Source organism: Limtongia smithiae (assembly GCF_038497785.1).
Source record: "Limtongia smithiae strain NRRL Y-17922 unplaced genomic scaffold V1518scaffold_1, whole genome shotgun sequence".
Classification (NCBI taxonomy): domain Eukaryota; kingdom Fungi; phylum Ascomycota; class Lipomycetes; order Lipomycetales; family Lipomycetaceae; genus Limtongia; species Limtongia smithiae.
Genome location: NW_027117622.1, coordinates 639,054 through 655,086, shown reverse-complemented (window position 1 = coordinate 655,086; position 16,033 = coordinate 639,054). Strand labels below are relative to the sequence as shown.

General features: G+C 58.0%; 8 protein-coding genes across 8 annotated transcripts; 2 read left to right on the top strand and 6 right to left on the bottom strand.

Moving 5' to 3' along the window:
- Positions 1–39: 39 nt before the first annotated feature.
- Positions 40–1,924, bottom strand: V1518DRAFT_408741 (phosphatidylserine decarboxylase-domain-containing protein). The gene has a single exon (XM_066902205.1). It carries the CDS (start codon positions 1,886–1,888, stop codon positions 329–331), a length of 1,560 nt encoding a protein of 519 aa, XP_066761906.1. The 5' UTR covers positions 1,889–1,924; the 3' UTR covers positions 40–328.
- Positions 1,925–2,151: 227 nt separating this feature from the next.
- V1518DRAFT_369715 (major facilitator superfamily-domain-containing protein) lies at positions 2,152–3,875 on the bottom strand (the record flags this gene model as incomplete). Its single annotated transcript, XM_066901290.1, has 2 exons — positions 2,152–3,441; positions 3,495–3,875. 2 exons carry the CDS (start codon positions 3,873–3,875, stop codon positions 2,152–2,154), a joined length of 1,671 nt encoding a protein of 556 aa, XP_066761905.1.
- Positions 3,876–4,766: 891 nt separating this feature from the next.
- V1518DRAFT_408738 (uncharacterized protein) lies at positions 4,767–6,780 on the top strand. The gene is made up of 2 exons (XM_066902204.1): positions 4,767–5,059; positions 5,139–6,780. Exons 1-2 carry the CDS (start codon positions 5,042–5,044, stop codon positions 6,657–6,659), a joined length of 1,539 nt encoding a protein of 512 aa, XP_066761904.1. The 5' UTR covers positions 4,767–5,041; the 3' UTR covers positions 6,660–6,780.
- Positions 6,781–6,806: 26 nt separating this feature from the next.
- V1518DRAFT_408735 (iron hydrogenase) lies at positions 6,807–8,669 on the top strand. Its single transcript, XM_066902203.1, has 2 exons — positions 6,807–6,989; positions 7,043–8,669. The coding sequence occupies exons 1-2, from the start codon at positions 6,894–6,896 to the stop codon at positions 8,561–8,563; spliced, it is 1,617 nt and encodes a 538-aa protein (XP_066761903.1). The 5' UTR covers positions 6,807–6,893; the 3' UTR covers positions 8,564–8,669.
- A 714-nt stretch (positions 8,670–9,383) lies between these two features.
- On the bottom strand, positions 9,384–11,028 carry V1518DRAFT_408733 (uncharacterized protein). The gene has a single exon (XM_066902202.1). The coding sequence runs from the start codon at positions 10,966–10,968 to the stop codon at positions 9,712–9,714; it is 1,257 nt and encodes a 418-aa protein (XP_066761902.1). The 5' UTR covers positions 10,969–11,028; the 3' UTR covers positions 9,384–9,711.
- Positions 11,029–11,623: 595 nt separating this feature from the next.
- V1518DRAFT_408731 (Aminomethyltransferase) lies at positions 11,624–13,379 on the bottom strand. The gene is made up of 6 exons (XM_066902201.1): positions 13,015–13,379; positions 12,499–12,928; positions 12,146–12,449; positions 12,039–12,080; positions 11,910–11,979; positions 11,624–11,840 (listed from the first exon to the last, which is right to left on the bottom strand). The coding sequence occupies exons 1-6, from the start codon at positions 13,323–13,325 to the stop codon at positions 11,738–11,740; spliced, it is 1,260 nt and encodes a 419-aa protein (XP_066761901.1). The 5' UTR covers positions 13,326–13,379; the 3' UTR covers positions 11,624–11,737.
- A 117-nt stretch (positions 13,380–13,496) lies between these two features.
- On the bottom strand, positions 13,497–14,755 carry V1518DRAFT_408727 (elongation factor 1-beta). The gene is made up of 4 exons (XM_066902200.1): positions 14,619–14,755; positions 14,486–14,534; positions 14,157–14,228; positions 13,497–14,103 (listed from the first exon to the last, which is right to left on the bottom strand). The coding sequence occupies exons 1-4, from the start codon at positions 14,647–14,649 to the stop codon at positions 13,569–13,571; spliced, it is 687 nt and encodes a 228-aa protein (XP_066761900.1). The 5' UTR covers positions 14,650–14,755; the 3' UTR covers positions 13,497–13,568.
- On the bottom strand, positions 14,756–15,978 carry V1518DRAFT_408723 (coatomer epsilon subunit-domain-containing protein). Its single transcript, XM_066902199.1, has 4 exons — positions 15,893–15,978; positions 15,464–15,842; positions 15,275–15,410; positions 14,756–15,221 (listed from the first exon to the last, which is right to left on the bottom strand). The coding sequence occupies exons 1-4, from the start codon at positions 15,915–15,917 to the stop codon at positions 14,886–14,888; spliced, it is 876 nt and encodes a 291-aa protein (XP_066761899.1). The 5' UTR covers positions 15,918–15,978; the 3' UTR covers positions 14,756–14,885.
- Positions 15,979–16,033: the final 55 nt, after the last annotated feature.

Here is a 16,033-nt window from a genome sequence, read left to right as displayed (position 1 = left end):
CCGGACTTGTTCAGCGCGCGATTTGGCTAATATGGATTTCCCAATCAAGTAGGACCCTGTGCAAAGCTGCACGATCATGGTTTCTCAGCTGAGCGCTAGTCATTACTATAAACTCCCCATCAAGTAGATCATAACACTCTATATTGTCACTCAGCCTGGCAAGTGAATGCAGTAACTTTTTTGTCGTTCAAAAGGACATATATAGCCTGGTTTCGCACCGCGTCCTCATACCCGGGCGTAAAGTCCCATACCACCATATGCATCTCGCATCCTCCTTCGTCCCCAAAAAAAAGCGCAATAATATAAAACAGGTACACACTAAGCCACACTACTCTTGCATGATATCACCCAACGCCTGCCCAACCTTAACTGTTTCGCCCGCCTTCACGCTGAACTCAAACTGCTTGGGCGCCTCGAACACGAGCACGACAGTGCTGCCGAGCTCAAAGCCGCCCATCTGCTGGCCCTTCTCGAGTGGATAGCCACCGAGGACCTTACTCGCGTTCGCGTAGGTGGCCTCATAGCAGATCGGCTTGTCGAGGTTGCGATGCTTGATGCTGGGGTCATTGGTCTTGAGGTCCTTGTCGAAGTGGATCTTGATCGAGCCGACGTTGGTTGCACCGACGGGCGTCATAGAGAAGAATCCGTGTCGCCAGCGTCCGAGCATCGCCACGCGCTCGTTGAGCACAAACAAGCCGGACAGCCGGTGCTGGAAGTAGGGAGCGACGGAGTAGAGCTCGCCAGCTATGTGGCGGCGCATCTCGGCGACCCAACTCGTGGGTGAGTGAAACCTGTGGTAATCTCCGGGAGCGAGGTAGATGACACAGAAAAACATCTCATGGTCGGGCAACGTGGGCTGCACGATCTCGCTGCGCACACGCGCCTGCTGCGAGGCAGACAACGGGGCGGTGGCCTTCTCGCCCTCCTTTACGGTCTCGGTCTTCTCCTTCTCGCCCAGCAAGTCGTCGAGCGAGTATTTGATTCCATTCATGACCGCAAACTCACGGTCGGACTCGACTCGCATGTCGGGGTTCTTGTGCTCGCTCGAGAAATCGATCGGAAGCGAATCCGTTGACGCGTTATCGGGGTGCTGTTCGCCGAGCAATGCGTCAAGAGAGTATGTCATCCCTTTGACCTGCTCGACCTGGCGTCCGTATACAACTCCTAGATGCAAGACCTTGCCGTCCGCAGGCGACACGAGCAGCGACTTGTCAATAGGCCGGGCTCCAGGCTTGAGTTCTCTGAAAAAGAACTCGCCGAGGTTACGGTAGATCCGCAGGTCGTCCTCCGCGACCTCATCAAGATTCACGCCAAACACGTACGCGTAAATCTTGTACCCGGGCTCGCGCATCCACAATGGGAGTTCAATCGCGTTAAACTTGCCCCACAAACGCGACAACGTCTTAAGCGGCAGTGAACTGTAAACAAAGATCTGCCACGGTCCCACAGGACGGTAGCGCCGAACAGGGGCCTCCTCATCCGATGACGTCGAAGAGGAGTCATCGATCTCCTGGTAGCGACGACGGTATCGGGAGCCGTACCGTACCGCGACCGCTGTCAGCCCTCCCGCGACAGGCACATGCCACCAGCGGAACCTGAAACGGCGCCGTCCGCCTTGCTGCTGCTGTTGCTGCTGCTGGCCTGTAGCACTATTCGTGGACTGCTGCTGAACTGCACCACGCGAAAAAAAAGCGCGTTTGCCAACAAAGCCAGGGTACGACCACATCTGGCGCCGGGACACTTTCGCAAGGGGGTATCGCAGAAACCCGGAGGCAGCGCGCGCCGGGAACCGCAGCACGGCAGCGCCGCCCGCGACACCGTGGGGACGACGGCGCATGTACCGGAGAGTCGACGGCGACGGAGGTTGGAGGTAGGGTGGTGGCGGCATTGTGGGGGTGCAGCTGAGGAGGGGAAGAGTGGCAGGAAGTGGGAGAAGTGGACGGGGAACGCAGGCCATAACAGTGGCGCTCCACTCTGTTCGGACCTTGGGTGCGGTCACGTGTGGCACTTAACAAGCAGATAACTAGTCCAAAAACACACCCCTTTATGTATTTTCCTAACCAACCACCAAAAGAAACAAACGCGCGATGATACAAAAAGGGAAATCACATCTATCCTGACTCCAGTGCCACTAGGCGATGCAGTGCTGCTCTACTTGCGGTTGAGCGACTTGTGCAGCACGTGCTCACGCATCATGCCGCATGTGACGATGACGAGCGCGGCGAGGAAGATTGAGAAGTAGAAAACGCCGTGAAAGGCGTCAAGGTAAGCATGGACGACCTCAGCCTTGTACTCGATAGGGATGAGCTCGATTTCCTCGACTGAGTCGGTGACTCGCGAGATGATGTCCTCCTTGTCGGGTCCGTCGATGTAAGTGTTGAGCTTTACGCCGAGCACATTCTGGAACACGGCAGACGCGATAGCGACACCGACCGTGCTGCCAGTACCGCGGAATCCGTACTGGATTGCGGTGACCACAGCCTGGAGCTCAGGGGGTACGGCAGCGACCATGGCGATGAGACTGCAGTTGAGCAGACCGCCAAAGCCAAGACCGCCAATCATGATGTAGCTGACGAGCGCCCATTTTGGCGTGGTCAAGCTGTACGTAAAGATGAGGATGGAACCGGCAAGCTGGATGAAGGAGGAGATCATGGTGATCCACCAGTAGCGGCCGGTAGTGCGCATGACGGTGCCGGCTATGATGGCACCAAGGGCAGAGCCGAGGAAGTTGGGGATCATGTTAGTTCCGGCCTGAGTGGGAGATATGCCGCGGATGGCAATGAAGTAGATTGGCACGTAGAAGAGCTGAGCGTAGTTGATCATCATGATAAGCCAGTTAGTGAAAGAGGCGCCAAAGATGGTGCGGTCCTTGAGGAGAGTGATTGGGATGATGGGTTCACGCGCGATGTAAAGCTCGACATATATGAAGGACGCGAGGAAGACAACGCCGAAGAAGAATGCAAAGAATACGGTCCAGGAGCGCCAGGGATAGTAATTTCCACCAATAGACAGTCCAATGAGGAGGGTGACGAGAGCGAGCACGAGGGTGACGGAGCCGGCAAAATCAATGCGGGAGAGCTTGTCAGCAGTCTCCGAGGCGGACTCGGACTCGACCGGAGCTGGCTTAGACTGGAGGTTGTAGTGAATTGCGACGGCGGAGATCACCACGAAGGGAACTTGCAGGAGAAAAGCCCAGCGCCAGCCCATGGTCTCAGTGATAGCGCCGCCAAAGACACCACCGAGAGAGGCACCAGCGTTGTAGAGGACCGAGCCGATACCCTGGAGCAAACTGCGCTGTCGCAGGGGAACGAGGTCGTTGAGGGTGATGGACGAGAGCGAGGTAAGACCAGCACCGCCAACACCGGCAATGATGCGGGCAAAGACAAGGAACCAGATATTGTTAGCGATGCCACAGAATACGCAGCCGATAGCAAAGGTGGCCTGGGCAGAGTCAGTTTGAGGGCACGTGCAAGATCACAAAGAGCAGAACGCACATTGCTGAAGATGAGGAGGCCCTTGCGGCCAAGAATATCAGAGAGCTTGCCGTAAAGAGGCTGGCAGGCAGCGACGGTGATGAGATAGGCGGTCGCGATCCAAGACACGGAGCGGAACTCATGAAACTCGGACGAGATGTGGGCGAGCAGGGTCGCCACGACGGTGCCGTCGAGGGCGGCGAGAAAGACGCCGATGTAGAGAGAGATGAAGACGATGGTGACGGAGGACGCCTGTATCACAGCACCGCCGTTCTCCTCGTCGATGATGTCCACGATCTCTGCGATCTCTGCTGCGGCATCCTGGTCGGCGGAGAGGAGGGGAACGTACTCGGCGAGGATCTCGTCGTCGTCGCGCGACGGCTGGCGGGAGTCGTTGGCCATTGAGAGACAGCTATGGAGGACGTATAGGAGAAACGAGAGACGGGGCTGCGGAGGCAAGAGCGGATGCGGGTGGGGAGTGATATAGACACGGCATCTTGCGGTGCAGTGGAGAAGCGTGAGAGAGTGCGAGGAACAAAAACGCCATCTCGACGCCATCGCGAAGAAAAAGCCACTTCGTCAGACGCCTTTGTCCGAGACGCCACGCGCCGCCTGTGCGCACACAAGCAAGGGCTTGAGCCTCGCCCGCGTGCTGACTCAACGCAGGCCGCGGCGATCGCCGGGACTGCCTATACCAGAGTGCGCTTGCGGGCCACAGTATTGAACGGCTGTAGTTCATCAGGAGCACCGCTGCTGCTGTGGCTGCGCCCGCTCTTCTGTACTGAACTTGTCCTGCAGCAGCCTGGAAGGCGAGTCCGCGGGGACGCCTGTGGGCGAAGGAGAAGGCCGACGCGGACTTCGCCCGCACCACAATTAGGCTCGCGCTCAGGCACTAGCGCTGTCTGACGCAAAACTTTTTTCCGTCTTCCTTCGCGCACTTCCCCATCCACCTGAGCGCGCGCCAGATCGCTCACGGCTCGCGCGCCGACGGCCCGTGTTTCCCGCTGCGACTCCGCCGGCTCCGGTCGCGCCGTCGCGGCCTTCGTCACGTTGGCTGTACGCACAACAGTGGTGTCCATTAACAAGGCCGCAGTGAAGATACAGCGAGACACTGAGTCCGCGACACATAGCCATACTCTGCGGCACGGCCGGAGAACTGTAGTTTCGTGGTGTCCAATGGAACTGACTGGTCTGCATAGCGTTCCGGTCCAGGAGTCGTGACCGAACACCTTGTCGGCGGGAGTGAACCATATCAATATGATGACTCCGCCTTCACCAACCGCACCTCCCACAAGATCACCAACTCCCACCGTCGCCTATTTCGATGCCTCGCCCTGCGCCATCGCAAAAATCCGCCGCGCGCGGGGTTCGGGCGCCGGTGGCGCGCAGCCCTGTAACGCCGCATGAGGCTTGCGCAGGATTGGTCAGTTGTGGGCCGACTTCGGGTTTAGAGTGTTATCTCGCCCTTCCGCACGCAATTGCTCCACTATCCTCTGTCGCTCCCCCCAGTTCAGCGCCCATACTCCCGCATTGCCTCCGCTGCGCCGATTACTGCTCAATTGAACGCAATGGACTTTGAATTCGACGTATGTACTCTGTCGTCTGCTGCTCATGGCATGAGGCCGAGGAGCGAGTGGGTGGTGACAGAAGATAACACTACCCTAGACCGTCATCATCAACGCGAAGATCGCGACCGCCTCGGAGTGCTTCCCCGGTGACATCGCCATTAAGGACGGCAAAATCTTTGCGATCGCGCCGGACCTCAAGTCGCTCAAGACAAAGGCAGTCATCGATGCCGAGGGCGCCTACGTAACCCCCGGTGGTGTGGATGGACACACTCACATTGACCAGGAGATGACCCCCGGTGGCCAAGACTACGACTACCGCGGCTGTGACGGCTTCGAGTCCGGATCCCGCAGCTCTATCGCCGGCGGCACGACCACGTTCATCGCGTTCGCCATGCAACACAAGCACCGTCCAGACCATACCCTCGCCGATGTCATCGGACATTACCACGAGCTGGCTAACGGCAACTCGTACTCCGACTACGCGTTCCACATGATCATCACTGACCCCACTCCCGACCGCCTGGCCGAGTTCGCTACCCTGATCCCGCAGTACGGCATCTCCTCCGTGAAGCTCTATATGACATACGAGCGTCTGCGCCTGAACGACTACGAGATCCTGCACACCATCAACGCGGCGCGCAAGGCTGGAATCACCCCCATGATCCACGCCGAGAACCTTGATATCATTACCTTCTTCTCCGAGGAGCTCGTAAAGCTCGACCTCGTCGATCCGTACTCCCACGCGCGCTCGCGTCCTGCGCTCGCCGAGCACGAGGCCACTAACCGTGCAATTGTGCTCTCCGAGGTCATGAACGTGCCGATCCTGCTCGTGCACGTGTCCTCCCCGGGCTCGGTCCAGCGCATCCGCAAGGGCCAAGGCAAGGGCCTGCCTGTGTACGCTGAGACGTGCCCGCAGTACTTGCTGCTCACAGACAGCACGCTTCAGCACCCCGAGTACGAGGGCGCCAAGTGCGTATGCTCGCCGCCCCTGCGCCCGTCCAAGGAGGACCTCGATGGCCTGTGGAACGGCCTGCGCAATGGCACCTTCACTATCATCTCGTCCGACCACTGCCCCTTCCGCATGGACGCGGAGCGTGGCAAGCCCATTGCTATTCGCGACTCGGGCAAGCCCCGCGGTGACTGGCGCCTGATCCCCAATGGTATCCCCGGCATTGAGACTCGTATGCCGCTCATCTTCACCTTCGGCGTGTGCACTGGTCGTCTCTCTATCGAGCGCTTCGTGCAGCTCACATCGACCAACACTGCTAAGCTCTACGGCATGTACCCCAAGAAAGGCTCGATCGTGCCCGGCGCAGACGCGGATCTCGTCATCTGGTACCCGGAGGGCAAGTACAAGAAGGCCATCTCCAACTCTGACCTGCACCATGACTGCGACTACACCGCTTTTGAGGGCATGGAGATGCTCAACTGGCCCCGCTTCACTGTGCTCCGTGGCCAAGTTGTTTGGGACGCCGACAAGGGCGAGGTGACTGGTAAGAAGGGCTATGGTGAGTATGTTAAGCGCGAGACCAGTTGGTTTGCCAAGAACCAGGTCTTGTTCGACGACATCACGCAGACTGCGTGGAAGAACGAGTGGCGGCCTGACTTCAAGGCTTAGGAGCCTATGCGAGATGACCGTAACGATGTAACGCAGTAGATGTGAATTGATATACTTATCATGTTCGTCTGATAAATCGTGGTTACTGAGTTCTGAGTAATTGATCTACACGTGCGTAAACTCCCAACAAAAAGTTCTCCACCGCGAACTCCACTAACACGGTGCCCATTAATAATCTCCACCTGCCTGCCATCCCACGCACAACACTTTCTGTAACCACCATTCGAGGGGACGATGAGTGCGATACTGTCGGCGCAGGACCTGAATGACTTCATCGGTCCAGGTCTGGCCTGCATCAACCCCGTCGCAGTCATCAAAAACGAAAGCGCGGTATGTTCCTTCAGCCCTCTGCATGTCTACTACAGTGCTAATACAGCGGGCAGGGCGCGACAGAGATACAAATAGATTCGCGCGGCAACCCGATCGAAGTCTCGATCGATGACGGCAAGCCCACGACCTTTAACGCGCTCGCTCCCGCACAAATCAACCTCACAGACTGCCTTGCCTGCAGCGGCTGCATCACCTCCGCCGAATCCGTGCTCGTCTCGTTACAGAGCCATACAGAGCTACTCTCAGTACTACGCACATCCCGCGCGCGATGCGACGACAAGAACGAGACGGGTGAATGCGGCGGCGAGTGCTCCCCCGAGGAGAAGAACAAGAAGAAGAAGGTCTTTGTTGCGTCGGTGGCGCACCAGGTGCGGGCATCTCTCGCGGCGGCGTATGACATCTCCATTGCCACCGTAGATGCAAAGCTGGTGACACTCTTCCGCGATATCCTAGGGTTTCAGTACCTCGTCGGTACCGGCGTGGGCCGCCAGATCTCGCTTGCATACAGCACTGAGGAGGTAATGACGTCCTCACAAGACCGACGGGGTCCAATACTCGCGAGCGCTTGTCCCGGCTGGATCTGCTACGTCGAAAAGACACATCCACATGTTATCCCGTACTTGTCGGCGATCAAGTCGCCACAGCAAATCACGGGGTCGTTGCTCAAGCGACTCATCATGCGCGCGAACGAGGCAGTCGCAGCAGGGGACATATACCACGTGAGCATTATGCCGTGCTTCGACAAGAAACTGGAAGCATCAAGACCTGACTTTCAAGAAGAGGGCAGCGGCGTGCGGGACGTGGACTGCGTGATCACAACGAAGGAGGTTGTGCAGCTTCTCATCGACGAGGGCCTTGACTTTGCCAACATCGCGCCGGCCGCGAACGAGGAGGACATCGGTAGCGCGCTCTCAGCCCTCGCACCGCCGGAGTTTCCCAGCGACATGAGTTGGTCCTCGAATGAAGGCTCTTCCTCAGGAGGCTACCTCGACGCCGTGCTACGGGCGTACGCAGAGCGGGAGAAGGGCGACGCCGAAATCAAGGTCGTACCGGGCAAGAACGCGGATATGCTTGAATTCCAAGTCGTACGCGCCGATGGCAGCATAGCCGCGAAGGCGGCGCAGGTGTACGGGTTCCGGAATATCCAGAACCTCGTACGGAAGCTTAAGACGGGCGGCGTGGCCACAAAACGGACAGTCGTATCGCGGAAGAAGGCAGCGGGAACGGCGACAACAGCAGTGCTGAACCCGATGGATTACGTGTACGTGGAAGTCATGGCTTGTCCGGGCGGTTGCATCAACGGCGGCGGCCAAATCGGGATGCCCCCATCCGTCGCTAAGTACGACACTATGGGCCAGAAGGAGTGGCGTAACCTCGTAGAGACTCGGTACCGCAGCATCGCGGGCTCGGATACGCGGCGGCGGAGCGTGGCGGAGATGCAGCGATATGTCGAGACAGCGTGGGGCAGCCACGACGACAAGCTCGTGCGCACCGCGTACAGGCCCGTCGCGGGGCTTGATGGCATCGCCGCCGCTGCGGACGTGCCTGCAGTGCTCGTGGGCGATAAGTGGTAGGCTGGTGCTTCTGGAACGCTCCTTGGACGTTTGACATACGCGGCTTCTGTGGAATTTGTACGATAAAGGGGGGCAATAAATGAACATATCCAGGGGAAGGTGGAGAGATCGAGAGAACTCATCAGTCCTCTTCGGGCATCTCGGTTCCTTCAGCCGTGGCGGTGAAAATATGCGACGTCATATTTTTTAGAGAGGAAGGGGGCGCACGCCGTTATTTGATGACCATGGCAGGCCGCGCTCGGTGCAAACTTGCGCATCTCGGAGCCATTGGGGCATCGGCGCGATAACACGAAATGAGGTCTCGGCAATCACTCAAGTTAAGGGACAACTCTGCGCCGTGATGCCGTGGTGATGGAGATGGTCGTCACGTCGCGCCTCTACTGTACACTGCAGGGTCTGCGCAGGAGAACGGAGGGCGGAAGTACCGGCCACACGCGCCAGCTCCAAACAACAGCGCGGAACTCGTGGCGTCCTCGCTCGTGCGCGTTGCTTAACATTCTTCTATCCATGTCTCGTTGTCTCGACCGCACGCCTGAGACGGATTCGCCAGTGTAGTTTAGCGCTGGGCTGAGGCGGCGCGCAACCGACCGACCGAAGCTGAGCTCATCGGGAGAGCCGAACCTTAATCTGCATTAGCGATCGTGCGGCGTGTCAGACCGAGCGAAGGGCGGCGGATAACTAATGGGCACGTGAAGATTACGAGTCGTGAGATGTCACATATGTTTACACCGCCACTTCTAGTGTTGTTGACGGGCGTCAAAGCATGTGACCGCCACGCTAGTCAAGAAGACCACGCCATCTGACTACATCTATCGCTGAGCAGTCTTCATACATATATTATTATAAACCTGGAGTGACTCCCGCCGTGTGCATAGCTGTAATTACCAAAATAATGAAGAGGATGTACATGTGGGTGGCGTACGTGATCAAGGAAAATTCTACAGCAAACGAGGACGGCGCTGGTGTGACAACCGACTCGGAACAGATAAACAAAGAATAAAAAACCATACGCCGTGAATCGCTGTGTGAAATAATCATGCGTCGCGAGTAGAAGCCCGGGAGACATCAATAGAGGTAGAGTACATATTACAAAAGCAAACAAACGAATCCTGCGCCAAAACGAAAAATGTGTATACGATATCCAAGAATTAAAATGTACTCCAGTTCCAGTCGGTGGGCACATAGCTGCCAACTTTGTCGGAGGGCGTGGCAACAGGCATGTCGGGCAGCGAGTCAGATTTATTCCGGATGGGAATCGACACGTTGGCGCCGAGCTGCTGCTGCACGCGCAGCTGGATCTTGCGCGCGAGCGCTGCTGCACTGTCTTTGCTGTGGCGGGTGTTGTCGTCGTCGTCGTCATCGTCGGCATAGCTATCGGGAGGCGTCCCGCTTGGCGCGGCCGCGACGATGGTAGCGGCTGAAGAGGAAGGTGCGTATTCGGGGTAGGTGCCGAAGATGACGGGGGTAGATGGCCCCGAGTTGCCGCTGCCGAAGAAGGAGGACGCCCTCGAGACAGAACCAGCGCTGCTGACGCCGGTGGCGGAATCGTCGTCGACAAAGTCAGCGGCAGACGGCGACTGCATGTCCCCACTCATGACCATATGCGAGATGCGATTGATATTTGAAGCAGTCGAGTACGACTCCGCCGAGGGCGAATTCAGCGCCTCGACTACGTCCCGCCGAAAGGAGAACGCGCACGAGTCGCACATGCGACTGGCGTATCCGCTGGGGTGGAAGTTGCAATTCTGGTCAAGCTTGAGATAAAGCGCCGAGTGCTGCGCGCAGAAGATGTTACCACAGCGGCGGCAGTGATGGCGGCGCTCCCAAAAAGAAAAGACTGTGGGACACTCCTTGCTGGCGCACCTGCTGACGGAGTCGTCGGCGACCCAGTGCGCGCGGGAGGGCGGTCCGGAGACGGGAGGGATCTCACCCCAGAAGAGCTGCTGCGACCAGTCCTCGCCGTTGACGTTGAGCGCGGTGCCGTAGCGCAGCACGGCCGGCCGGTAGAGTGGCTTCTTGGGCGCGCGGATGTGAGGCGGGGGCTGGATGAGGGAGCGCGCGGAGTTGGGGGATGTGGAAAGGAGGGTGGTGGGTGAGGCGAGCACGACGGAGGACGCAGTGGAGGCAGAGGAAGAGGCAGAATTTGACGGCGAGAGGTTCTGGCGGGGAACGTTCAGGGCCTGCGAGGGACGAGGGTCGCTGGGGGAGGGAGAGGCGGAGGGGGCAGGGTTGGTGAAGAGGGGAGCTGGATCGCGCTCTGGGGAGCGGCCGTAGGACGGGGGGAGGTTGTACGCGGCGTGAGCCATGTGGAGCTGATGACGGCCGGCCGGGGGGTATTGGAGGGTGGGCGGAGAGGGAAACTGGGGGAGAGCGCCGTAGCGGAGGGGCGCGGCGGCGGCGGGCATGCCTAGGGGAGGGAGTGGGAGATGCGGAAGAGACGGCGGCGGGCGGAGCGTAAGTATAAGAGAAGCGCGTGACGGGGACCGACGCGCTTCTTCTGGACCCTCGCTGCGATGCGCGGTCGCTAACTGCTTCCAGTGCAGCCGCCTCGCTATCCGCCGCCCCGTCTCAGCCCCAGCGCACGCTCCGCCCCCAGCCACGCGCACCGCCTCGCACTCGCCCCCGGCCCAATCACGCCTCGGCCATATCACTAACACCGCCACGCTCGCACGACGCCGAGCCCGCGCGTCCGCCGTGCTGCGATTGCGGCAAGTGCGCAGACCGCGCTGCCTGTGCTGCCGTGCCGCGGCGTCGCCTGCGAGAGGCCCACTTCTGGCGATTCCACCTCCACGGCCGCCCGTCCATACGGCAGACAGCCAGCACGTTCATATGCAGCGTACTCCTACACCTGACAGTGACGGCGCGGTCATACGGACGCTGCAGCTGCAGCACTCGGCGTGCGCGGTTCCGTAGACCAGGATCCCCCGGCGCGGTCTGCTCCTCAACCGCCTCATCGTCGAGTGCCGACCGTCGCCGCCACCAGCCACGCGACTCTGTCTGCCTTATCGCCGCCACCACCGCCACCAGCACCCCCCTTGCCACGCCCCGCCCTGCACCCCAGTCTGCTGCACGTGACGTACGCACTTTTCTTCCCTCCGCCGGCGCATCTCAATTTCACTCCAGGTCATTTTTGTTACACTTCTCTGCTCCTCTCCCTTTCCCGCCCTCTTCCTCTCAGCGGTAGTACCGCGGCGCCACAAATGGCATCCGTGCAACGGCCCCCGCGTGCCGACGTCCGCGCACCTCCACCTCCACTGGTGTCTCCTTCTTCCAAAATCTGCGACTCGCCCTGTTAGCACTCTCCTTCGTCCCGCCGCCACCCCCCTTTCCAATCAAACCTGCGCACCCTTTTTGCACGTATCCCATCCCGATGTTCACCCCCAGCGTCGGCGACGGGCTGCCGGATGTGATCGTTCCTGTGTCATCCTGAGTTACCACCTTCCTCTTTCTCCCATCCCACCTCCAATACACATACCTATTGGCGCATCGCCGTCCTTTGCATATACCTTGGCACCCTCTGATACCAGTCAGCACACGCGTCCTCCCACCCTCCCCACTCAACCGTCTCACGCATCCACTCACCTCGCGCCGGCGGCCCCGAAACCACGAATCCGACCCTGCGTCGCGTCGTACCCTTGTCAAGCTGCTCCTTGACCCGCTCATACCCATTAAATCCGCCCTGCTCCTTCCGGCGCGCGCCGATGATCCACCCTAGGCCCGCCTCTATCGGCGTCGTCGTTTCGTCGAGGTCGTGGCCGTACAAGCACATGCCGGCCTCCAAGCGCAGTGAGTCCCGTGCAGCCAAACCAGCCAGACGGACTACCTCACGCGACGCGGAGAGGATGTGTTCGGCCATCCCCAGCGTCGCTGCTGGGGGTACCGAGATCTACTCACGTTAGCATGCTCTTTAATACACCACTCCGTGTAGTACACACCTCAAACCCGTCCTCTCCGGTGTATCCACCTCGTGCGACGTGATACTCCCCGCCGTCCACAAACTGTACGACCCTCGCACCGCCAAACTTCAACTCTTGCAACTTCTCCTCCGTAAGTCTCTGCAGCACCTCCGCGGCTTTAGGCCCTTGCAGTGCCAGAATGCCCCATCCATCGAGCACTTCGTGCTGTACCCCGCCGTCTGCAAAGTACGTCAGCTCGGACGCGAGATACGCGAGGTCTTTCTCGCGACACCCGGCGTTTGTGACTACGTAATATCGCTCGTCGTTGTGTTTTGTGATCATGGTGTCGTCAACTATCCCACCGGCAGGGTTGAGGAAGGTCGATAACGTTGACCGGTACGGCGCGAGTTCTTGCAGACTCGACGGCGTCAGCGACTCAAGAAATTTAGTCGCATGTCGTCCTGTAAACCTGTATATTCATCAGCATTTTTATAAATATGGAATCGCGAGATCGGCGTGGGAATCAATGCGCGGATCATTGTGTGTAATACATACACATGCTGCACCATATGCGACACATCAAACAATCCCGCGTGCGCGCGCACCCACTTATGCGACTCCAAGTGCGTCTGCCCATCGTACACAACTGGCATGCTATAACCCGCATACGGCACGAATGTGGCGCCGTGCGCAACGTGGAGATCATACAGCGCCGTCTTGTGCAGTTCTGCCTTTGGCGCGGTCGCCATGTGCCGTACTGACAACGACGGCACAGCCATCGTCAAGCCACGTAGAGCGAAGCTTGTGTATGCCCATGATTCCGCGCGGACAATACTCGTCCTGCAATTACCAAGTCTTGAATTCATCGTGGGCGGTATATCCTGTTGTACTACGTACTTGGTAGTCAGAGTCACACCATGTGCGGAAGACTAATTTACATCGATGAGCCCTTCCCCGCAAACTGCCAAACCTACACATCCTCACAGCTGATGGTACTAGTACAGACGTCTTAACTAACGCCGATATCATACAGCAAATAGTAATGAGATCCATTTATATTCATTATTTCCACTACTACAGACACGCCGTCCTCTTACAAGCAAACAAAATTACAACTTCTGCATGGCAATGACATCGGTGGACTGGACGTGGTCTTCATCCTCCTCGATCGTGGCCTGGAGATCGTCAAGCGATATCTTGTCGTCCTCGATGACGACGTTGATCTGCAACTTCTTGATACCATAGCCAATAGGAATGAACTGGTGGCTGCCAAAGACGAGACCGTCCATCTCGATCGACTTAACGTTAGCCAGCAATTCCTCCATGTCGGTCGTGTCGTCCCACGGCTTCACCTCCAGTGTGACGATACTCTTCGCCGCCGGCTTCGGGCCCTTGGCGGCCTTCTTGGCAGCATACTCTGCTAGTCGCTCCGCCTTCAGCTTCTCCGCCTCAGCGTCCTCCTCCTCATCGTCCGAGCCAAAAAGATCAACCTCATCGTCCTCCTCCTCGGCGGCGGCCTCCTTAGCCGCGGGCTCCTCCTCAAAAATGGGGCCGATCGAGTCCACCGACGCCTCAGAGTCGCCAGGAAGGCTCGAGAACTCGCTCTCGTACGAGGCGATGTTGCTGTACCAACGAGCAACGTTGCTACTCATATCAGCATTTTCCTTCTCGCCCACATAACAAACACCCGTACTTACGGGAAGGTGGCAGCCTCAGGGGCCTTAGCGACAGCCTTGAAGACAATGACATCAGACTGGGTCGGCGTGTATCTATACCAACATCAGTACTAATTCTCCTGCCCTCTACCGCCGCCTCGCCACGCAGAAGAACTTTATGACATAGATCAGAAAATGTGAACTTGAAATGGTTGTAAATTCATGTGTATGCGGGGTCTTACGCCGCGATCATAAACACGGACCATAAGTTTTCATCAGCAAGGAGGCGCCGTCGTGTAGATCGTTCTTGTCAAGCTCTCCTTGTTTCAATTGTTCTTCTGCGAGACGAGTCAACACCACAGACAACTTACCCAGCAAGATAGCTCTCTGTCAGCAGGAAAGTGTTCAGCTTGGCGAGGCCTAAAGTCATTTGTTAGCCACGTCCGCGGGAAGCGAGGTACGAGCCGACCCTCCAACCACATTGATAAATCAGCACACACATACCAGCGGGCGAGGTGAGATCGCCGAAACCCATTGTGAGTATAATTTTAAACGACGAAAGGAAGACTAAGAGGAGAAAAGAAGATCGTGAACGACGAGGTGTTGCGAGGCTGCAGGAGAATCAAAAAAATTTTGAAGGTTGCGCTGGACGGGTACACGCAGGTGCACAAACGTTGGGATACTTATGCTGTAGCCACATCGCTAGTTTGGAACCCCTTTAGGATGTACACATCGTCAGAGTGGAAGGGAAAAATGCATTAACGCTCTATATTACACCGCAAATTGCGCCGCGCACGTATCAAACAACGAGCTCTTTTCCTCCAGATCCACTAGAAATGGGTTCGTCGCGTCCACCTCGGCCAGGGTCTGGTGGTACGTTGTGGAGTCCTTTCCGAGCAGTGTGCTGAGCACGATCGCGTCGACGAGCACCTCGGGGCACTTCGGGTCGCGCTCAAGCGCAGCGGAAATCGCGTCTTCTGCCTCAGGGTACCGGCCAAGCTGGATGTCGGCGACGACCTGGCCGAGGAAGGTGCGCGCATTCGAGGAGAGCGGAGCTTGTGTGAGTTCCTCGTATATGTAGAATGCTTCTTGGTATTTGTCGCCGCCCTATGAGTGTGTGTTAGTACTTGACAAGGTCTGTCGAGTCATTGAGAGCGTACCGATTGCAGATTGACCCAGGCCTCAGCGAGATTGACGACGATGTTGTCTTGGCCGTATTTTCGCACCTGTTGGATCTCCTTCGCGGCAAGGTCCAGCTTGTTCTGCGCAAGTCGGATCTGCACAACTAACGCGACCCTGCAATCAATTAGCATGTAGACAAACACTTCCCGCTTCTGGTATCCACATACGCGGCGAGGTTCCCCTCGTGTTTGCTCAGCAACAGCAGCGCGTCATCCAGCTTTCCCGCAAGATACAGCACAATTGCACCAAGCACCTGCACTGTAGAATCGCTGCTTGCGGTGTCGACAAGTTCCTCCACGATCTCAAGCGCTTCGTCGACCTTGCCGGTCTTGGATAGCGCAAATGCCTTGACAGAGGCAAGAGCGGCGGAGCCTTCGGTATCCTCTAGCTCCTCAAGCACGGCAGCTGCGTCGCCGAGGGCTATCGCCGCGCGGTAGTGGTAGACACGCGCGAGGGTTAGTGCAGATGCGCTGAAGCCATCTAGAGAGACCTCGAGGACCTCTCGGTAAGCGCCCTGATAGAACAGGTTGTGGATTGTGAAGAGTTCTGACGCCAGTCAGCGCACAACCAATGCGTCAGCAATGCCGTGTACATACCTCCGGAGTCTGAAAACTGATCCATGGTTGTGTAATGATTTTGAAGGAGAGGAGGGAGATGACGATATCGTGCCGACTCTGGCGGCAGGACGTCCACAAATACCGCCGAACCTTAACCCGTAGAGCGGCCCGTCTCTGTCG